The sequence below is a fragment of the Branchiostoma floridae genome, chromosome 12 (genome assembly GCF_000003815.2).
Source record: "Branchiostoma floridae strain S238N-H82 chromosome 12, Bfl_VNyyK, whole genome shotgun sequence".
Classification (NCBI taxonomy): domain Eukaryota; kingdom Metazoa; phylum Chordata; class Leptocardii; order Amphioxiformes; family Branchiostomatidae; genus Branchiostoma; species Branchiostoma floridae.
In genome coordinates this window covers 17,538,966-17,560,650 of record NC_049990.1, presented here as the reverse complement: position 1 = coordinate 17,560,650, position 21,685 = coordinate 17,538,966, and the positions used below count along the sequence as shown (strand labels likewise).

At 38.9% G+C, this 21,685-nt stretch overlaps 1 protein-coding gene across 1 annotated transcript; it reads left to right on the top strand.

Moving 5' to 3' along the window:
- The first annotated feature begins 14 nt into the window (after positions 1-14).
- LOC118427085 (sushi, von Willebrand factor type A, EGF and pentraxin domain-containing protein 1-like) lies at positions 15-15,652 on the top strand. The gene is made up of 15 exons (XM_035836722.1): positions 15-367; positions 869-1,042; positions 7,751-7,921; positions 8,573-8,755; positions 9,531-9,725; positions 10,329-10,547; positions 10,892-11,021; positions 11,233-11,345; positions 11,894-12,112; positions 12,525-12,784; positions 13,012-13,216; positions 13,438-13,593; positions 13,843-13,905; positions 15,086-15,287; positions 15,580-15,652. The coding sequence occupies exons 1-15, from the start codon at positions 40-42 to the stop codon at positions 15,650-15,652; spliced, it is 2,691 nt and encodes an 896-aa protein (XP_035692615.1). The 5' UTR covers positions 15-39.
- Positions 15,653-21,685: the final 6,033 nt, after the last annotated feature.

Below are 21,685 nucleotides of genomic sequence, written 5' to 3'. Positions count from 1 at the left end.
AAATACTGATTTAGTGGACGGAGTATCGGTACGTTGAAGATGGGGACTCCACTCTACTGTTCAGTCCTTTTCATAATTGTCATAGTTTTCGGGGCCAAGTCTTCTCTTTCGTGTGGTCCATCCTGCTCTTCTAGTAACTGCAGGTGGTCGTCTTGGTCAAGCTGGACATCGTGTTCGGCTTCCTGCGGCAACTCTGGAACACAGTCAAGGCAGAGAAGAGTCATTCAACAAGCGTCATGCGGCGGTTCATGCCACGGGTCTTCTTGGCAGTCTAGACAGTGCAACAGGTTCTGTTATAACGGCGGAAGTCTCCAGACCTACGGCTGTAACTGCGTGGTGGGATACGAAGGAAGCTGCTGCCAAACAAGTAAGTATTGCTGAGAATGTATTGTGGACTAGATTTTTTTTCAGTTTGGATCGAAATTTCTTTCCAAGCCAGAGCACTAGTACCAGTAGTCCCACAGTTACACAAAATTTCGCTGCTAGAGATTGATCAATGAATGCTTGCCACCAGGACCATAGCCAAACTACGGTGTGGTTATTTTTTTTAAGGATACAACTAGTTCACGCACACGCACACACACACACACACACACACACACACTGACACACACACAGTCAAAAAATTTGATAGTCCATAACTCTAATTAACGCCTTAGTAGGTTTAACCCTTACCAGAAACTTAAGTTGTTAAAACAACCGGCTATCGAATATAATAATGTTGCCATTAGGATAAGGAAGCGCTTTGTCGAAAGGCCGACGATTTAAAAATTTTAATTCAGAAAATGAAAGTGACCTCGTTTCTCCTAAAACAACCTCGTTTCTTTGTTACAAACCGAGTCAAGATACCATGATGTTTACCTTACAGGGGTGACTTGTACACGGCTGTCTGCACCAGCATACGGCTATATCAGAAACAATGGCAATACCTACGGCACAACCGTCACCTTTAGCTGTCAGACTGGCTACGAACTGCGAGGCAGCTCATCGAGGACTTGTCGGTCCGATCATAGGTGGTCAGGAAGTCAGCCGTCATGTCATAGTAAGATATTTATATGCTATTTTTTTTAACCTGCCGACTGTAATTACACATGAGCATATATTTTTTTTCAGCAACTGCTATTCATATACACTCAGCACAAAAAATTTGGAATATCAACTTCGGTTGATCATATTTATGTTGTTTCTGCATCAATTTCAATATATTATATATCTATAGAAAGCTTGCATGATTTTCTTTCCAATGGTATCAAACTCATTATCATTTTTAACTCATGGAACATACACTAGGCCTGCTAACGTGAGTGGGTCACCAAAAAAAGTGCCCAAATTCCCCCGTTTCTATTCAAAACTGTATCGTCCGGTTCAACCGTTGTTATGGCCGCGGGTGACAATGATTCAATCAATCCTTTTATCACCTAACGTTTGGTATACAGAGCATCAAAGTTTCTTTTTAGCATATCTAAGTAGAGTATTTAATGAGTGTAAATTCACGGAATGAGGACTAGTACTGCTTACGTACAGGGGGTCCTAAAGTGCCAAAATTACCCTACTAAAGTCAATCACTCCATTCTGCTCATTTTCTTCCGTCAGTATTGACTTGTGAATGAAGGCAAGTTGAATAAACAGGACATGTCAATCAATTACTATTACTCTTTATTCGAGCAAAAAATCTGAACCATGGCAAGAGGTGATCAATCGAGTGCTAGCCATAAGCCGTAGGAAGGCTATTCCACCCTAAGACTGTGCTCCAGCATCCAATGGTCCTTGCTCTGTGTGGACTGGTGTTTTAATCTTGCAGAATGGCATTTGGTCCAATATTGAAGAGGTAGCATGTTCCTACTGGATGGAGGATGGTGTCCCTATATGTCACCACATTAATTTGCCTGGAATGATGACGAGTCTTGTTTACCCTATGGTGGTTATACCGCCCCACACCATGACGCTGCCTCCACCACAAAATGCCGAAAGTTACTCTTGCCTTGTCAGCGTACGGTTCTCTTTGCCGCATCCACGCTTTGATTCTGCCATCCAACTATCGAAAGGGCAGATGAACTCTACTCAAGTGTGCTAAAACCTCACAATGTTCCGTATACAAAATGTGAGGTGAAAAGAGGATTGATTGAACCAGTGACACACGCGCCAATATCAACAGGACGATGCAGTGTTGAACAGAAGTATAGGGGAATTTGGGCACTTTTTTTTCGTGACCCACTCACGTAAGCAGGCCTTGTGCTCGTTTCATGTGTATACAATCATAATAAGTTTGATATCATAGGAAAGAAAATCACACAAGCTTTCTATTTGTATATAATACATTGAAATTGATGCATAAATAACGGAAATATGATATACCAAAGTTGATATTCCAAACTTTTTGTGCCGAGTGTATATATAACAATATAACACGGATATAACACGGTGATGTAGGCACTGGAAGCTTCCATAACACTTTCAAGCGTCTTGACGTTTGTTCCCAAACGTAAATAGCATGCAGTAGTTACCCTGGAATAAAGGGGGCGCTCGGCGACTGTGGTTCGCGAGGCTCTACCCCAAGCCAAAACAAACCCAGTATGCTATATACCCTTGTCACATTGCGCGAAAATCGACGCGTCTGCGAGCTCTATATAACATTTTCGGCAGTAACACGTCCGGAGTTTTCTCGATCAGCGCGCGATTTTTAGTGATTGTTGGCGATTTTAGGAGTCACCCGATGCTCTCTGTGCACCGAAATTTGTTATTAATACTCCTGTCACATTATCCACGAATTTCGGGCGTACGTCGCGATCGCTGACAGGTCGGCCGAGTTTAATATCGATAGAAGATCGCGCGTTTTGTTCGCCTAAAAACCGTCGCTGTCACATATAAACGAGGCTCGAGCGATCGCTTTATGATAATAAGCCTCACATGACATAGCGCCACCTCTTGCACTCGGACGAGTTAAGACAAGACATTCCTCATAAAGATCGCGCGCAAATCGAGAAATTACCGAACGTATTACAGCCGAACACGTATTACAGCTCGCAGACTCGTTCGATCGATTTTCGCGCAATATGACAGGGGTGTAAAGGCACCCAATGCGAGTTTTAAACTATTTTAATTGGACATATTCTGAATGAGTAATAAATCTGTACGGCATTGACATTGGCTTCATCATATTATCTCATTTCTACCATTATTTCGTACTTTCAGCGTTTATAAAGAAAGCGCAAACATACCGCAAACGGACTCCTTGATTTAGTGTACCCCGCAATAAATCAGCGCAGAATCGAGCCGCTTACGTTTTTTTTTTAATCTTTCGGTAATTTCCGAACACGTGAGGTCTCCGAGTGACTTAAATCTGATTCGCGCCTTCACAAATCGAAACCTGTTTTGAAAAAGTGATGATATCTCCGAAAGCGTTCGGGACTCATCCGTCATTTTCGCATGCGTTCCAAAAATTTGAAATAATGGCTACCCCAGCAACGCGTACAGCGCTCAGATTTTCAATGAGTTCTCATCACCCAACGACGCCATATTTTTGGTCAATGAAGGTCGATATGCAATAAGATAGTGGTATTTAATTATAATAACTTACTGCGACTTAAAAATGACTAAATAATTCAATTTAAAAAAAATGAACGAAAAAAATCGCATTGGGCGCCTTAACGTCAGCAACAATCGTTCGTAATCTTTGATGTCGCAGAGCTTTGAGGTGTCGGGTAAATAGAGAATTTTTTTTCTGCTGGTCGTAACGACGAACTATATCTGGAAAAGAAATAACATGCAATATTTACAATGTTTAAAATGTAGTTGTAAACAAGGGAGTGCATTTAACACATCGTGTACTTGGGTTTTTTTGTGTCCCATGCATCATTCAATAACCACTCCGACCCCCCTCCCCCTCCAATACTGCTCATTTGTTACCCGAGGGTTAATCAACTACTGACAAATCAGTTATGCAAATAAGCGGCCTCTACTCTAACATGTTTCTACCTACATCTTACATTTTCGGTGTGTGTGAGATATTTTTTGGAAGTAATGGCTAAGGAACTCGCCTTAAGTGTTTTCATTTAAATGTGGGTTTCAAATAACGTAGCTTGTGTGTGTGTGTCGGTGTGAAAATGTTGGGAGCTGGACGTGCTGTGCATTGATGATAGAAGGTAAATAATTACACACAGGGAATACGTCTTGAGATGTTGATTCAAGTTTGAAATTGTCTGACTGCCCACTTCCCAGCATGCAGATATTTTCCCTGCCATAAGCTAAAGGCACAACCTACCGTACGTGCAAATACGTGCTGTCTACGTGCCAAAACGTGGGCAATCTTTTGCGATCCGTAAGTGGTAAGCACCGCCTCCGTACGAACTCGTAGGGAATCCGACAGATTTCGGAGCAAGCAGACACGCCGTATAACTTTACGTGCAGGCAAAGCTTTGTGTGCCATCGTGCCAGTACGGGTGACGCGCCTGCCCTGTACAGCCTGAACGTTTTCAGAAGTACGTGGCGAACGCGGCCTCCCTTAAAACGTACGGACAAATTGCACGTACGACGGGTTGTGCCCTTTGCTTTAATGATACCCCAGTAGTATGCTTTTAGTGGTAAACAAAAAAGAAGATCATCCAAACGTCATAGTTTGAGGACTGCCGATTTTTTGTGTGTTTAAATAATACAATATCGTATCCTTATAATTCGTTCGGATAAATGTAAAGATCTGATGCTTGGCTCAGGAGGAATAAACAGAATGGATCCCTTGCTCCACCCATGCCGTCATGAGGCTCAATGTTTACGCCTGCGCAATTAGTGGTTTATATGGGCTTACAGCAATATTGTCACTGGACTTAAATAGGGGTTTAGGGTGTAGTAGGTTTGTCGTTAGAACTTTAAACTCTAGTAACAATTGTATTTTTTTTCTCTGCTGTTGGGTACGCTAGGCGTAAGTTAGTCATAAAGTGCTTTTAAAACCATTTGGTATACAAGTAACAACAATAGCAGAGTCCTCGAAATCCATTATGAATGTGAAATATTAACATTACCTTCTGTAAGAAGGTTTTGTGTTTGGTGCTGTTTGTTTTTAATGCTTCTATGTGGACAAAAATTAATGTCACAGGCAGGTGTTGACAAAACAGAGGACAAGATTGACTAAGGGTCATTTTGGTAACGACTATGCAAAACCTCGTGGTTTGATATCTTGTGTTCTAGATATGCATGCTCGATAGGAAATATGTGCTAACCCCGCAATGCAAATTGCATTTTAGCAAATGCACATCAATCACCAATCAATGTGATAGGTTAATGTGAGGGTGCGTTTAAACACACAGTAGTTCCTGTTTATTACATCTTTTTTGATACTTGATATTTCGAAGTTAGGTGACAGTGAAACAGTAATTATATAAAAAAATAATACAGTTGAATTGATTATGATGTTATTCTGCCTAGTTTACATGAATGGATTAAATGAGACAACCATAAAGTCCATGCTAAAAATGCTTGCATATCTGCATACTTTCTGATAAGCCTTGTATTTTGTATTTATTTTTTTCCTCGTTTTGTGTCAAATCGTGAAATATTTTGCACTACACGATGCTACTGGGATGTATGAGTTACTTACATACAGGCCCACCCACGGGTGCCCCTGCATCGGAGCTCTGACTACATGAAATATGATTACGTGAAGGATTATGATGGTGTCAGTTTTTGTCAGTTATTAAAGGTGGGGTGTCAAATGTTGTAAAAGTGAATAAGCAACACTTGTCTCTATCATTTCAAAATAATGATATTTGCGGCGTTGCGTTATATACTAGCTATACATTAAAATATTCAATGGGCAGTTTGGCAATCAGATATGATATAGCTTTAATACATAAGTGCGGTATTGGCGATTATTAGGCTGCCATTTAATTGAAATTGCTTTTGTTGTTTGACTAGAATAGTTGTTTAGAAATCTATAACGGAGGGGGCCCCGAATTCGCCACTTTTTTCAATAAATCATCGTATTCAAACGGAACTTTAATGACCCTTTCTATGATTAGTGAACACATCGGCATATCATATGTCTAACTTTTTTTTGCACGCGTTACCATGGTGATTGATCGAACGTAGAGGTCAAGTGTCAAACTGCTGGTGTGTTATATTAGTGATGGATGTTGATGTATATACAGATACAGCCCTGTAGGGTCTATATGGTAAACATGTTTCTATGTCAGTGTGTGTATTACTGTGGGTTATGTGGATACTGAAGTCCTGTGTAAGGGTCAGTGTGTAAACATACAAACGGATACGAAGACTTGACTTGGAAGTTCATTTGCAGGAAATATAAGGAGATGCTACCTGCTTTATGTCTTCATTTCTCAGTTTGCCGCTTTCGAACAGGTCGAAAATGACAGGTGTTCGATGTTGAGTTTAGCGTTCGAATTGAAAAAAAAGCCGGTCAAATTCATGAAAAGAAATGATTAAAGAAAGCAGAAGACGACATATTTAAGTACTCTTCTTTATTCCACAGGTTAGGAAGATATTTCAGAAGCTCCTTGACTTGTTCTTTAGTGTACAGCACCATTTTTGGAATGAAAAACAGTCGGTCATTGGTAGACAGTCGCCGTCGCCAGGCACCCGGCCCAGACGCGCGCTCCGTGCCGCACGTCCTACTTTCCATTTTCTTCTCCATGGATCGTCACTTTTGTAGATATGAAGAAGCCTGTGTATGCATATTGTACTTTGGTGTTCCATGTTAAGATTAACCACAAAAGTAATATCAGAATCTTTCCTGTTCAGTGTAGAAAATTAAAAAAAGTAAAGTGGCGAATTCGGGGTACAGTGGCGAATTCGGGGCCCCCTCCGTTATTGGTTTATTGAGATACCTTTTAGCCCTATCAGGGCTAATTTTTCAGACAAATGTACAATCAGACAAACAAGTTGCAATGTGAACGAACATACTTATACATATTCATCATAGGTTATACAGATAACAAAAAACATTTTACTATTAAACTAAATTGCGCACAAATGGTGGATTGCCTTTTTGAAGTTTGAGAGCCTGAACAGAGATTTAATGTTTGGTATGTTTGATGGAAAAGTGCACCATAGATTGATGGTGCGGTAGGAGAAGGGTTGCCTTTTGGCTTGGGGTTTGGCAGTCTAAAATGGAGGATGATTGAGTTGGACATGTGTTGGCTGAATGGACGGAAATGATGGAACAGAAAATGTTTATTGGCTCATGACTGAAAAGTATCGTAAAATGCATGTTAATCGCGAATATTTCTCTTACCATGGGCCAATCCATATCTAGATGCATTTGTTTAACAGGCGGGTTTAGTAAGCATTTCAAGAACATTCTGCAGGTTTTGGTTCTACATTCTGTAGTACTTTTGAATGTTTGAGTCAGGAGTTAGCTCAAGCTGGTAGACAGTACTGTAGACAGACTATAGTGCACATACAACTTTAACAAACTTCATATGACATTGCCCATAGTTGCCTTCTCAATATAGGGCGATGTTCCTTGAATGCTTGTTGTTGTCGTCGTCTCTATAACCGCTTGAATACGTCGGTAGTAGTTGGTCACATGTGCTTTCCTTCCCTTCCATCCCTCTCTGTCCTTTGCAATATCTATAGACTCCGACAAAATGTACATTGTATATCGATTGATTGTCATTTTCTATTATTACAGTATAAAAAATAGTCACTTATTCATTGCCCATGATTGTCATACGGGCGGTAGCCATCAATCTATCGCAACATTATTGATGTATGAATTCTTCTGATTCCCTCTGTTCAGGAATAACTTGTTCAGCGTTGCCAGCATTGGCCAATGGTGTTGCTACTAATGGGCAGTATTATGGTGATACTGTGACGTTTTCCTGCAACCAAGGGTATGAGCTGGAAGGAACAACGTCCTTGACCTGTCAGCTTGACAAAACATGGAGTGGACTCATGCCAAGGTGTATCAGTAAGTGTAACAACCTTTGCAGCATTACACATTATACATTCATTGCACTAGGGTTAATTTGGTGTAGGCTGAACTAACTAAAGTCACTTTTATGGTATTAATATTTTCGTGAAGGAAATACTTGAGCAGGTAGTACATTTGCATCCAATGATCAATAACAAATGCAAAAGGAAAATGCGTTAACAAGAGCAAAAAATGCAACATACCACATTTTTTAAAATGAATTTCAACATTGAGTGTATGATTACTGTGCAAACTCTAACAGCTAGAAAAACAAATACGTTGTTAATCATGCAGTGGGTTCCGGAAGGATTTCTTGGCTGACTCATATCCTAAATGGCTGGAACATGATTGTGATCATTTTTCTATGATAACAGAATTTATGAATCTAACAACTAAGAAATACAATGGATTCAGTATTATCAAAAACAACTATTTTCCAACATAAAAATGCAACAACATGCATTCACGTTTATACAACATATGAATTACATGTGGGAAACAAAGAAAACTTGCTATTTAATATCATTATCATACTGCTACTTTCTACAATATATCATTTTATCTTATACTTTACAAAGGGAAAGTTAATTTGAACACTTTTTATTGTTAGACAAAACTGTCAGATTTGAATGTAATATCTATTTGCAGAAATCACCTGCCAGCCAGATCTACCGGTGCCGAATAATGGAAGTAAGACATGTTCTGAAGGAAACCGCTTCCAGTCAACATGCATTTTCTCCTGCCAGCTTGGTTTCCGTCGAGTTGGACCAGAAACCAGAACTTGTGAGCACACTGGGCAGTGGACAAACGGCACAGAAACTTGGTGTGAAGGTAAGTCATTTTACCTTACAATGCGATTAGTCACCGGTACTGTATCTTTGACTAAATCATCCTTCATATTTTACAATATTTTCCATATAGATACAACAGATAAAAATCATTATGACCAGGTATGTACAACGATATTTTGAGCAAGAATACGATGTACTTTTTAATTGCAATATGATTGCGCTTCTATTTAAGTCTATATAATTACTATAGTTAGTGTACATGCATACATGTGTATGTATATGTCACAATTCTATGAGCTGATATATGCATCCATGCCAGCTGAATGGTTCAAATATAGTTTGCTGATTGGAGCAAGGTCCATGCATTCTACCAAGCCCTAATTTATTCGGATACAGGTAACCGGGATAGGGTGTTCCACTGAAGTAACAGCATTACGCTCGCGAAACCCGGAAGTTAGAGCTTCGACCTTGTTCGAGGGTTTTCTTCCGGAGGTCAGCGGTCAAACCCTGGCACTGAGAGCATTTTATTGGTCTGAAACTCTGACAGCCAAAGGGTTTAAAGGCAGCTTTTTCATTTTCAAGTTAACGTCCCAGAACGTAGATTGTGGTGATTTTACCTAAAATAAATGATTATTATATCTAGCAATATCTAGAATAGTGCGAACTACTATTCAGTGCAATCACGTACAGCAAGAGTAACGGCTGTGCGGTAACTGCTAACAGCATAGGGTGACAAATGTTAAACATTATTTTCTTTAGTGTAACTTCTAAGATATTGAGTTATGTTGACTAATAGTTTTTTTTCTTTTTTCCAGAAATCATTTGTTTTCCTCTCGAGAAACCAGCCGGTGGTGATGTGTCTCCTTCCGTATGTACATCCCAACCAGTTGCTGCGGGGAGTATATGCACAGCCTCATGCTTTACTGGATTCACCCTGAGCGGAAACCCAACGGCTGTCTGTTCTTACGAAGGGGAGTGGTATCCATCAGTTCTTGATGTGAACTGTACAGGTAAGACAACTTTTACATAGTTAAATGTAGCTCTCTCTCCTTAAATGTGTGAGTATTGTTACTCCAAGTAAATTGATGTGAACTACTGTTTCTAGGGATTGATTGTTCATCAATAACGAATAGTTCAGGCGGGGAAGGGGATTTATTAAAACAAGCTTGAAGTAATTTGCACTTGCGAGAGTTCATGAGCATTTTCCGTTAATTATTTGACCCAGGATCCCCCCTGGATCAGATTGATACCATCTCTGGTAGAGCACGCTTTGTCGTCTTTTTGACATGAAACTAGAGGTCCAAGATAGAAGAGTTAAAGCACTCTTTGTCGACTGTTTGACATAAAAACTAAAGATAAAGAATCCCAAGTCAACTAGATACTGGACGGTCATGTGATCGACCCTTTCGAATACTTTGAACAGATCAGTTGTTATCAGTGTACATATAGAGTTTGGAAGAGAGGATGAGCTCTATAGAGTGTCAAGCATACTCACTTTGTCTTCAAAATCAAGAATTACAGTAAATGCATGTGCATGGAAATTATTAAACTAAATGGAGTTCATGATATCTCATATTGAACTTGGGCTCAGTTTAGCTTTGATGTTTTATCAGCCATCACCTGCAATCAGCTGGATCCACCGCCAGATATCGTCGTTGAACCAGAGAACTGCACACTGAGTGAGGCAAGCTTTCTGGATAACTGCACGTTCTTCTGCATACCTGGATACAGTCATAAGAATGGGCCAGATGTCATGGAGACTACCTGTTCTGCATCTGCTGGACAACACAATGGAGGATGGACAGTGCCTATCACTGACATGGATTGTCAAGGTATCCACTAACTTAGTCGATAATGAAACTTTACCTTTTTTCATTAACCGTTTGGGAGTACAATATAGTGCAGTAACACCGTTTTCGTCTATCTACACATACATATTTGTAAAATTGTTGTAAGGGAAATGTATATTTTGTATTTAAAAAAAATCCAAACTCATACAATGATGACTAAGAATGCATAGCATGGATACAGAACGATACTCGGAACACATGTTTGAAAATGTCGTACAGGCCAAAATTCTTGTGTTTACAACTTGACAGTACAGTAATGTTAAGGTCGCTTCGTTTCTGAAAAGACGTTTTAGACTGCACTGATTATTGTACGTCTGACATTCTAGACTCAATGGACCCTGTGTGCCAAAGTTGCCCTGAAGACGTGTCTGTGTTCTCTGCGAATCGAGAGTTGGCCATTGATTGGAATGAACCGACATGGCTAGACAACAGTGGAAACATAACGGACATATTTAGGTAAGATGTTTTAGAAATATCAATAGTATACACTATGCACGTGTCTGCTTCGTAGGAGTCTTAACTCCGTACTTTCTTGACCATGTTTTAAAAACTATGTGTATTATATCATCAATTGTTTTCTGTTGTGTGTTGCATCAGTTGTGTGCTGTGTGTTGAATCTGTTATGCGTACCTTCCAGAATTTCAATTCTGTTTGCATATATGAACAGGTCACATTACCCAGGGTCCCTGTTCTACTGGGGAGCTCCTCAGCTGGTGTATTACATCGCAAGGGACAACGCAGGAAACAAAGGATTCTGCAACTTTACTGTGATCGTAAAACGTGAGTAGTTACGTTACGTTTACCTTGAAAACCCCATCTATACATCAAAATCGAATTTGGGTTTAATTTCTTGACTATTAGTTCAGCATCTTAAATTTTGCAAAAAAGTATTAAAATCATGCTTATGCCAAGCCTTGTGTTTGTAATTTTTTCTGCGCCCTGAAAGGTCAAGGTTTTCGTTAGAGCTTAACGTAATGTTTTAGATATTACATAACTGGATTTTTATGTTGCTATTGATCTGCTCCTTAGTGACAAATGTTGTTTTATATGGCTATTCAGAACAAGCCTGCCCTTACCAAGCCCCACCACAGAACGGTGCCATTGCCTGTGACACGTGGTTAGGAGGACAGTTCTGCTTTGTACTGTAACCGGGACTTTTAGTTTGATGCTTAATTTTCTTTTCTTTACTATTAGAACACGCCTGCCCTTACCAAGCCCCACCACAGAACGGTGCCATTGCCTGTGACACGTGGTTAGGAGGACAGTTCTGCTTTGTACTGTAACCGGGACTTTTAGTTTGATGCTTAATTTTCTTTTCTTTCTATTAGAACACGCCTGCCCTTACCAAGCCCCACCACAGAACGGTGCCATTGCCTGTGACACGTGGTTAGGAGGACAGTTCTGCTCAGTGTCCTGTAACCGTGACTTTGACTTTGCTCGTGAGCCAGAATCCCTCTACTACTGCAGACAGGAGGCTGAGGGAGGAACGTGGTCTCCATTTTTACCCGGCTTTCATGAGTTCATCTTTCCCTGGCCAGACTGCACAAGTAAGTATTTCTTATTGTAAAATTTAAATTAATCAAATCAATGACAGAGGATACAAGCTTAAACTTTGTGGGTTATGGTTACTTATATCTTTTTCAACATTTCAAAGCACAATTAAATTCTATTTTGTTTTATCCATGAAAAATGCTGATAAACTATGTTTTTGTATCTTACAAGTTCAACCTTTTACTTACTACCTTGCTGACTAGTCACTTGAGACAAAAACGTAAAGCATGTTTCCCAATAAACTTCTATCACAAAATTGCAAAACTAATGACATGAAATCTGTTGATTGTTTTGCTTATAATTAGTAGTTATATTTCAGGATTTCATGTTTAATGTAGTTAACTAATCTTGCACAATGATTTACTTTGCTAATAACGTAATTTTGTTGCCCTGTTTCCAACATTAAAGGGAGAATGCAACCAGCAGCAGCGATTGGTCTCCAACTTCAGTACTATTCTTTTGACTGCAATGTCGACACAGAGGAGATTCGACAGAACTTTATCACGCAAATGAGACAGCTCAACTTCTTAGCACAAGGCTTTTGTATGGATGCGGACTGCAACATAGATAATGTTGAAGTATCGTGTGGAATGGCTTCTACCACCCGTTCCAAGCGTCAAGCAAGCAGCGTCATCAATGTTGACTTTGATGTAGTGATTATCAGAAAGGTCAGTAAAAGGGAGTAACTATGAACGATAAGAAATCCATAAAATTGTATTTAGTTTCCCGATGTATTGATGTACTCTTTGGCCTTGGCAGTTCTTCGAACTCCTAGATATGCTGTAATAAAAGTTGGCAGAGGTGATTACTATAGCACAGTACAATGTATCAATTACATAAGTCAAGTCGAAGTGTAAATTTGTAAGTTTGAGAACCTGGTTGTCTTCTTACACAGAACAATTCTGACAACACGTCCTCAGATGATCTGACATCACATCTTGAGAATCTTGTGATGAACATCCAGGCTGGAGTAGCCCATGGTGATTTTAACATCTCATCTGGTAACATCACAATCGTCCCCATCCCAGATTCTTTCACAGAGATTACAGGGGTGGTACTGAGATGTAGCCATGGTCAAGTCCTCAAAAACTCAACTTGCTGTAAGTGTTTTTATGTAACTTAAATCAAGTAAAGTTGACAACATTTGAGTATATTTTTTTAAAGATATAAGTCACAATCAAACAAATGGAGGTAACTTAATATTTTCAGACATGTAGCTTAAATTCACTTGATGTCATGTAACGGATGTATCATTTACAATGTAATATAATGCAACTCATAGGCATACATATAATAACCAGTTTTATTCTATTTGCCACAGTGAGCTGTCCGGCTGGGACATATACCAACACTACGGTGTGTAAAGACTGTCCAATGGGTTTCTATCAGGAGAAGGAAGCTCAAGAAGTCTGTCTACCTTGCCCAAATGGAACAACAACTCATTTCCCTAGAGGAACATCTATTACACAATGCAGGGGTCAGTAATTTTTTCCATTATGCAGTCTACAATCGATAGCCATTGGTAAATTAACATTTCAACATCTGAACTTCTGGTTTTGCGTCAGACTATGAAATTCCTAAGTGGCTTTGCTTATAGATTTGATTGCAATCAGTAAGCAATGTATTTGCCCTTTTTGGATCTTAAAGAACAGCGTATAATATTTGCACTATTTTACTATGAGGTGATATTTACTCTTGGCTTCTTGTACCCTTTCTCGTTCTCTAGAGTTTTGCAAGCAAGGAACCCAATTTGACAGAACTACCGCTACTTGTCGGAACGTATCTGAAGGTAAAGTGTGGCTACAACTTTGAATAACTGTTGATGAACTAGGCATTAAGGTGGAAATATAAGTGGCAACATTTTAATCTAAGCTGTCAAACATTTTTTCTTACTATATTTTCTTCTTTTCTTCTATGTCTGGATTTACTATTTTGCATGTAACCAATTTGCTAAAGATCAAGCTTTTTATATACACTACTTGAATTTGACGTTGACTTTATTGACAATGAGACCTTCTGTGCAGTTTAGTTTCTTTGTTTTTGTTCATGGCTTTTTAATAGCAAATAAAGTTTTTTTATGTACATGTAGTATCTTAATTATTTTACTACACTTTGTGGCGGGATCATCCAAGCATTATGAAATACACGATAATATGAATGCTTCTTACAGTAAATACGATAATTTATCAATTGCTTCATCAGCATATTTGTGTAACATCTATTTCGGCGAAAAGAGCCAAGCAGTGAATAGGTGTTCTATGTACGTATGTATGTGTGTGTGTGTTTGTGTGTGTCTGCGTATATATATGTGGATCTGTGTTGTCAATGTGCCTATGTTTTAGCGTCGGTGTGACCGTGTGTTTGTTTTCGCGTACGTACGTGCGTGCGTGCGTATACGTTGTTTATAGATGTGTGCATAAATTGTGTGTGAGTGTGTGCGTGTGTGTTTGTATGTTGCTGAACAAACATAGTATAACAATTCATTATTTTTGATTTGCGCCAACCGACCATGCATTGTTTGACTTGTCTAACAGTTTGTTGCATGGTTTGATAGTGTGTTTACATAAAGAACTTACAACACGTCTAACCATTTTGAATGGTGTCTTAACCATTACACCTTTTCTATTTTTCTTGTTGGCTCAGTTGATAAATTAGTGATCTATTCATTCCACTACATTGAAATTACATTACATTTATATTAACAATAGAAATACAGTAAACACAAGTGACATGTATTTGAGGAATAGTATTGGGGATTGTTGAATGCAAAGTCGTTGGAAGCTATATGTGCCTCGATAGTATCCAATGTTGATTGTGATTCTAACATTTATCATTCCATTATTAACCCTGTTGTCACTTCACGTGTCTGGCTATTACCACTATAACGAACATTAGAGTCAGTGGGTAACATTTCAGTGCCATTGCCAACTATGGCCCCAATATCTTTTATGCTTTATGTATCCGCTTAGTGAGTACAACACCTGCTATGGATGAAGTGACATACGAGCAAACTGACAACAATGCCTGTGATGAGATAGAGAACTGCCTGCAACCTGCGCACTTCACCAATTTGTCCTCGGAACAACAGGCCCTACTCCTTGGTGGTGCTTTGATCTGTGTCGTCATGGTTGCAGCCGGTTTTGTGATGGCGTTGAAGTGCAAGAAGAAAAGGTTTGACTTTAAATGTTTACCTGACTACTTGTTTCGACTCTCAAGTAGAAATTTAGTAAATGGAGCATTGTTTTATCATCATCACAATGACTGTAATAAAATCGTTTTTTGTATCCAAAATATTGTTGTTTTATTAGTCACAAATTGAAAGAATTGTAGTTAAAATATCAAATTAATATACTTAATGTAATGATGATTAATGTCACACCGTAAACCTTCATACCATTAACACATTTCAGGAAACTGTTGACAGTACTGTTGTTCTAACAAAAATTGTGATGTCATATTTCAGGAAGATTTCGCCTTACAGCATTGAAACGGAAGTGCAAGCAGAAACAGCAAAAGCGAAAGAAGTGGCAGCATAGTTGAAAAGGTTTCAGTGCTTGAAGATTGCGATTTTCACTGTGACGCAGCAATTCCTACATATTTTGTTTCCAGCAGATGTCTCTGCAACTCGTTTCAACAAAATGATTATGAACATTTTTATTTTTAACAATGCTGTAAAAGGCATGTTAAAAATTGATAGTGATGTAATACTAACATACATGTACTGTATAATAGGTATAAGTGAAGGACACAAAATAGTTCATTCTTTCTCATGCAATGATTATGTTTAATAATGTTGATTAAGCTGTACAACATAAATTTGTGTATCATTCTTACGTTTTAAGACTGCAATAAAGCTGTCATACATTACACTATTCTAGCAGTCTATGAATTGTAACCGCATGCTAATAGGGAACTGCTCATACTTGTAATAGTACATTTGCGTTTGTCTTAGACGGCAGCAATATTTGTGGATTCAATATTTGTGGATGCAATACATAATTAGGGGACATGGTTTAGAACATGTGCAAACACTGTATCAATTTGTTTTCGAATGTGGACGAAATTTGTACGATATGATCCTGGTCTGATGTTTACTTGGAAATTGATATGCTGTATGCGGGTTGTCCTTGAATTAAGCAGAACCTATATGGTTTTATTAGTCCACAATAAAATTGGCTATGTAATTTCATCCTTTTCAATTATTTTGCTCCTCAATACACTTGACTCAATCAAATATTTAATTTGTATTTCTATTATTACTTTATCAATTGCAAGCGTGTAGAATGAATAAAAGGGTGTTTATCTACGTGCCCAACCGTCTTATATGGGGTTATAAGACACCAAAACAAAACATTACAGAATTTTAAATAAGATATAAAGTATCATATAGCATATGCATAATATCGTATTATAAATCACAAGAAAACCTATTCACAGGTAGAGCACCAGGGCTAACAATGTGAGTAGGTAAAAAAATCAAACCGAAATCCCAGTTTGTAATTGCCATTTAAGGATTTTTAATGCCACAGTATTTGGGTGGTAAAGCTGTCAAAAAACTCCAAGTAACAACAGTCTGCAGTTGGCTAAAGGTGACACGTAAGTTAAAAAAAGACAAAACAACACCTCAAGTTGAACTTCTTTGTCACTGTCTTTCAATTTTGGTTCATTTTTATGTGACACACGAAGAATCTAGATGATCTATAAGAAACAGCTTCCTACTCAATTTTGCATCAAAATCATTAAAGCAGTTTACTTCTTCACAGATTTGTTTCTCTTCTACACTCACATTTAATAACTATATAGAAAAGGAGTTTTAGTCAGTAGCACGTAATAACAATGGCGTCTAGATTGCAAAAATAGCCAAACTTTAAAACCATATACCATATTTGTTCTTCAGAAGCGATCGAACTTTAGTTAGTGCCCTCAGTTCATATCCCTCTCCTGGTAATTAAATGGAAACAGGGCCAACTACACAATTGTACTTTACCATCCATCACAGTAATGATAATCTGATTGAAAGTTCAAAACAAACTATATAGTCTTAGTTGGCGTAATCAATTAGACTTTATATACCAGTAAACACTAGCTTTTGTTTTTATGCATAACAACTACACTACTATATCCTGGTTGGAAAATCACTTCTTTCAGATATTACTTCTGTAAAGAATTGTCTGGGTACTCATTTGACATCTAATGGTGGCATCATTCTATATATGGACCTTGAAGGTGTCTGCTGTTCTCCATCACAGAAGACATGCATACACAACAAAAATCAACCCATTCTGCACACAAACAAAACACACTAACGCTTATAAGCTACTTCTCAAACTCGCACATGAAGACCTTCCCTTTGGTACATATGGTGTCATCCCATGCCATACCAGCCAGCGGCCACAGATGGACACAGTCCTGATTGCCTACACTATCGTTAGGTTCACCTGAGCAAGGAAAAAACATAAACGTTTTACACATTATGGTTTACACAAGCAGGACTCAACGCAACACTCTTCTAAAATTCACTTAAAGTCTATATATTGTTATTATTGTAAATAATTAGCTCACGGAGGAGAGTGTTTTCATTTTGTTTAGCTTACCGGGTGCCCATTTTGTGAAGGCTCCCAGAGGACTCCCATCGTTGTACATGAACGTCCCTTCATTGCTGATGTCGTCCAGACCGATCCAGATGTCTACAGTAGTAGAGTTGAGGTGACCAATGAGGAATTGTTGCTCCGCTTCATCTTTAACGACTACAAGAAATCCCCCGCCACTCTCGCATATCTTCCTGGCAGTCATGTAGTCAGTAGGCTGGTCCATGAGGATGTAACATGAGTTGGAGTATGGAACGGTGTCAGGAGGACAGTCATGATCTGTGGATAAATTGATTAAAACAAACAGTGTCTCCTGATAGCAGTTTTTTAACACACAAAAAAAAGTGGTGATAAAAGTCTAATTCCAAACTTTGGGTTTACAATTTACACTTCAGGTAATGTTTTTGTTTGCAACATGATGTCAATATTTTCTCACTTCATGATACATGGATACGAATGAATTAATGTATGTTGAATGAATTAACTCAAATCAAAAAGTCTTTGTCCTCCACTGCCTTAGATACGAATGAGTTAATTAATGTTGAATGAATTAACGTAAATAAAAATTCTTCGTCCTCCACTGCTATAGTAAAAGATGTTAAACCCGTTAGAAATAAGAGTTAGCCCTTAGACTCGAGTAGACACATGTTACTTAGTATATCATTCTAAAGTTTTAGTGACGCAAAAGACGTGTTATGGGTGCCCCTCGAAACGTCCAGAAGTAAATCGCCTTTTCGACCACGCCAGGGATGCAATCTTTTAATTTCATAGAAGCCGGTGTGAAGCAACTTAGAATCCCATATAAAGCTTACACCGCGAAATGTCATCACCCGGTCCGGAACAGCCGTATCGAATGTTATTGCGGTCTGTATGACATAAGTACAAATAATGTATACTTACTTTCCGTTTCAACTCCAACTGCAGCAGATATGTTTCTGCATTCATTTGTGGTTTTGTCGTACAATGTGTAATCCTCGCATTTCTCTGGAAGCGGCAAGAGAATGGAACGAATTTTTTAAATTTAGATCAACATTACCTCAACTTTTAAAACAGAAGTTGATAGAAACACAACATTAATAGTGTATGAAAAAATACAAAGAGTTTACTCAGTTCATAAGACACAGTGCCGGTACATTTACCGCACGTGTGATTCCAATTGAAATTGGCAAACTCACCTCTGCATTCTGCAGCTGCCACGGCCCTTGGATAGTAGGTTGTCGTTCCGTTCAGACAAGGCAGACATGATGTTTGAGCTTCTTCCTCCTGGTAGAACCCTGGTGGACAGTCTTGACACGATGTTCCATTCGCAAAGGTTCCAGCTGGGCAGCTCACTGGGAATACAACCCACATACAGTAATGTCACTCGGGTGTTGGTATGGGCCAATGTAATGACAGAAGTACCGTCTGGTATGTAAATACTAGCTAACAGACAAGAAATAGCATTACGGTTTTTGCAACTTACAGCAAGTCGAATCTTTGAGCACATGTCCCTGGCTGCACATCAGTACTGTATCTGTGATCTTGTTGAAGGAACCAGGGATGGTGGAAATGGTGAGGTTGCCGACTGAAATGTTGAAACCTCCATTGGCCAAAGTGGTTTCGATGTCCGACACAAAAAGGTCCATTTGCGCTGTTACAGACTGGACTGAAGATACGTTGAGGGAAGACGCCTAGAAGAGAGGAATACGCATTTATTTAATGAAAAGAACACACTCATTTTCTGGTGACCTATTATAAAACAAACATAGAGATTTAGTTGTACAATATCCCGTATCAGTCAACATCCGCCATAAAGACCAGGATATAGATTAGAGGAACAAACAATAAACATTCCCGAAAATAAGAAACCTAACTTCAGAAGTTCATTTTGGTACATCTGCTGTATTTCAGAATTTTACACATAAGAAGAATATTTAGAAATTACAAATTGTTACGATATTATCAAACAAACCTCCTTCCAGGTAACGATGGCATCAAAGTCTATGTTGATGATATTTTCAGCACTTCTTGTTCCACGTGTGGCAGGTGTACCGCACGAGACTTCAACGTTGTCTATGTTACATTCCGCCTCGTCCATACAAAAACCTTGTGCCAAAAAGTTCATCATTTGGGCCTGCTCAATGAAGTTCTGTCGGATCTCTTCTGTGTCGACAGCACAGTCGCTTGTGTAGTACTGGACTTGAAGACCAATAACTGCCCCGGGTGCGTTTTTCCCTGTACGTGTGCGATGAAAACATTAAGTTTGAATTAAAAGGAAGTTATTCACAACCAAGCAGCAGCATAACAGACAACAACTAGATTTGATTTATATCAATGGTTTATTCAAAACATACATATACATACATACATGGACATACTAAAACAACGTTGCAGCCTTTTATAAAATGCTGTAAAACTGGCTGAATTAAGTTAGTTTTAGTCTTAAAAACATCTTGATATATACAGCATAACATATTTAACAATAATTGATACACACAAAGGCTAACATCAGCAGTAATCAAGATTCCATGTAGTAGTGATGTGACGTTATAAACAGGCTATAAATCAGTATTTAAGAGTGTGGACAAGTATGGAATAGCACTGTTTCTGTACCTATCATGTCTGGCAAAAGGTATACTAAGCTCGAGCCCTCGTTTTAAGTCTCTGTTGTGAACTTCATTACGAGTAGCTGGCAACCAGCTTCGAAAAATGAGTGAATTAAACATGGATTTCGCGAACTTGGAAAATGTTTTTGGATTTCATATTTTCTAGTAGATTGACGACTGCATTTTGGCCTTATGTCATTGCTATTTTATCAAACACATAGATGACATTGTTGCAAAGCAGTAGTCCTAGAGTAAGCAGACCGAAAGCAGGAGTTGGCACAAATACACAATGAAACATTCAGGAAAGTTGAACATCAGACCAACAACGCAAAACAAACAAAAGACGAAGGGAAAAAAGAGAGATCTGTTGCGCTATTCAGTAATTTTCTTGATCACTGGCAGGAGACTTTCACATTAATTTTGAATTATGAAGCTTGTTATTCCTGTCATTGAACAATCTAGTTAAATCATTTATAGATATATGTAGCTTTCATTACGAATTACATTGTCTTCTTGTGTCAAAATAGGTCACATTTTCATCTATAATGATAGCAACGTTAACCTTCTAACATATAGTCTGTACTTACTTGTGCAGTCCGGCCAGGGAAAGATGAACTCATGAAAGCTGGGGAAAAATGGAGACCACGTTCCTCCCTCAGCCTCCTGTCTGCAGTAGTAGAGGGATTCTGGCTCACGAGCAAAGTCAAAGTCACGGTTACAGGACACTGAGCAGAACTGTCCTCCTAACCACGTGTCACAGGCAATGGCACCGTTTTGTGGTGGGGCTTGGTAAGGGCAGGTGTGTTCTAATAGAAAGAAAAGAAAATTAAACATCAAACTAAAAGTCACGGTTACAGGACACTGAGCAGAACTGTCCTCCTAACCACGTGTCACAGGCAACGGCACCGTTCTGTGGTGGGGCTTGGTAAGGGCAGGCGTGTTCTGAAAGCAGTGAAAAGAAATAGCAACTTTGAATATCAAGCAATAAATACAGATTATGACTTGTACTTCCATACTCACAAAACCAATAGGCTAAGGTTTCGCAACATTCTTAAAACATTTAGAATGCAATGTTCCCGATATTATGCATTTTCCATGCGCTCGTCTGTTACTTCAGTATCCACCACCAATTGTAAGACTCTATGGTGCGTGTCTGAAGTATGTGACCTCATTTGTTTATCTGGGTATACATCTAAACCCAACACTTAGCGATGACGACTGTGTACGTGCGCAGCTGAAGAGTCTGTATAGTCGTGCTAATTGTATAAATAGCAAGTTCTCCCTTTCTTTTCCACCAGATAAAAAAACTTGTTTATGACGTATTGTGGCCAGATATATCTGGCGCGCAATTATTAAACTCTGTCAGTGCGGGGGTCCTCGCTAAGTGCCGGGTCGC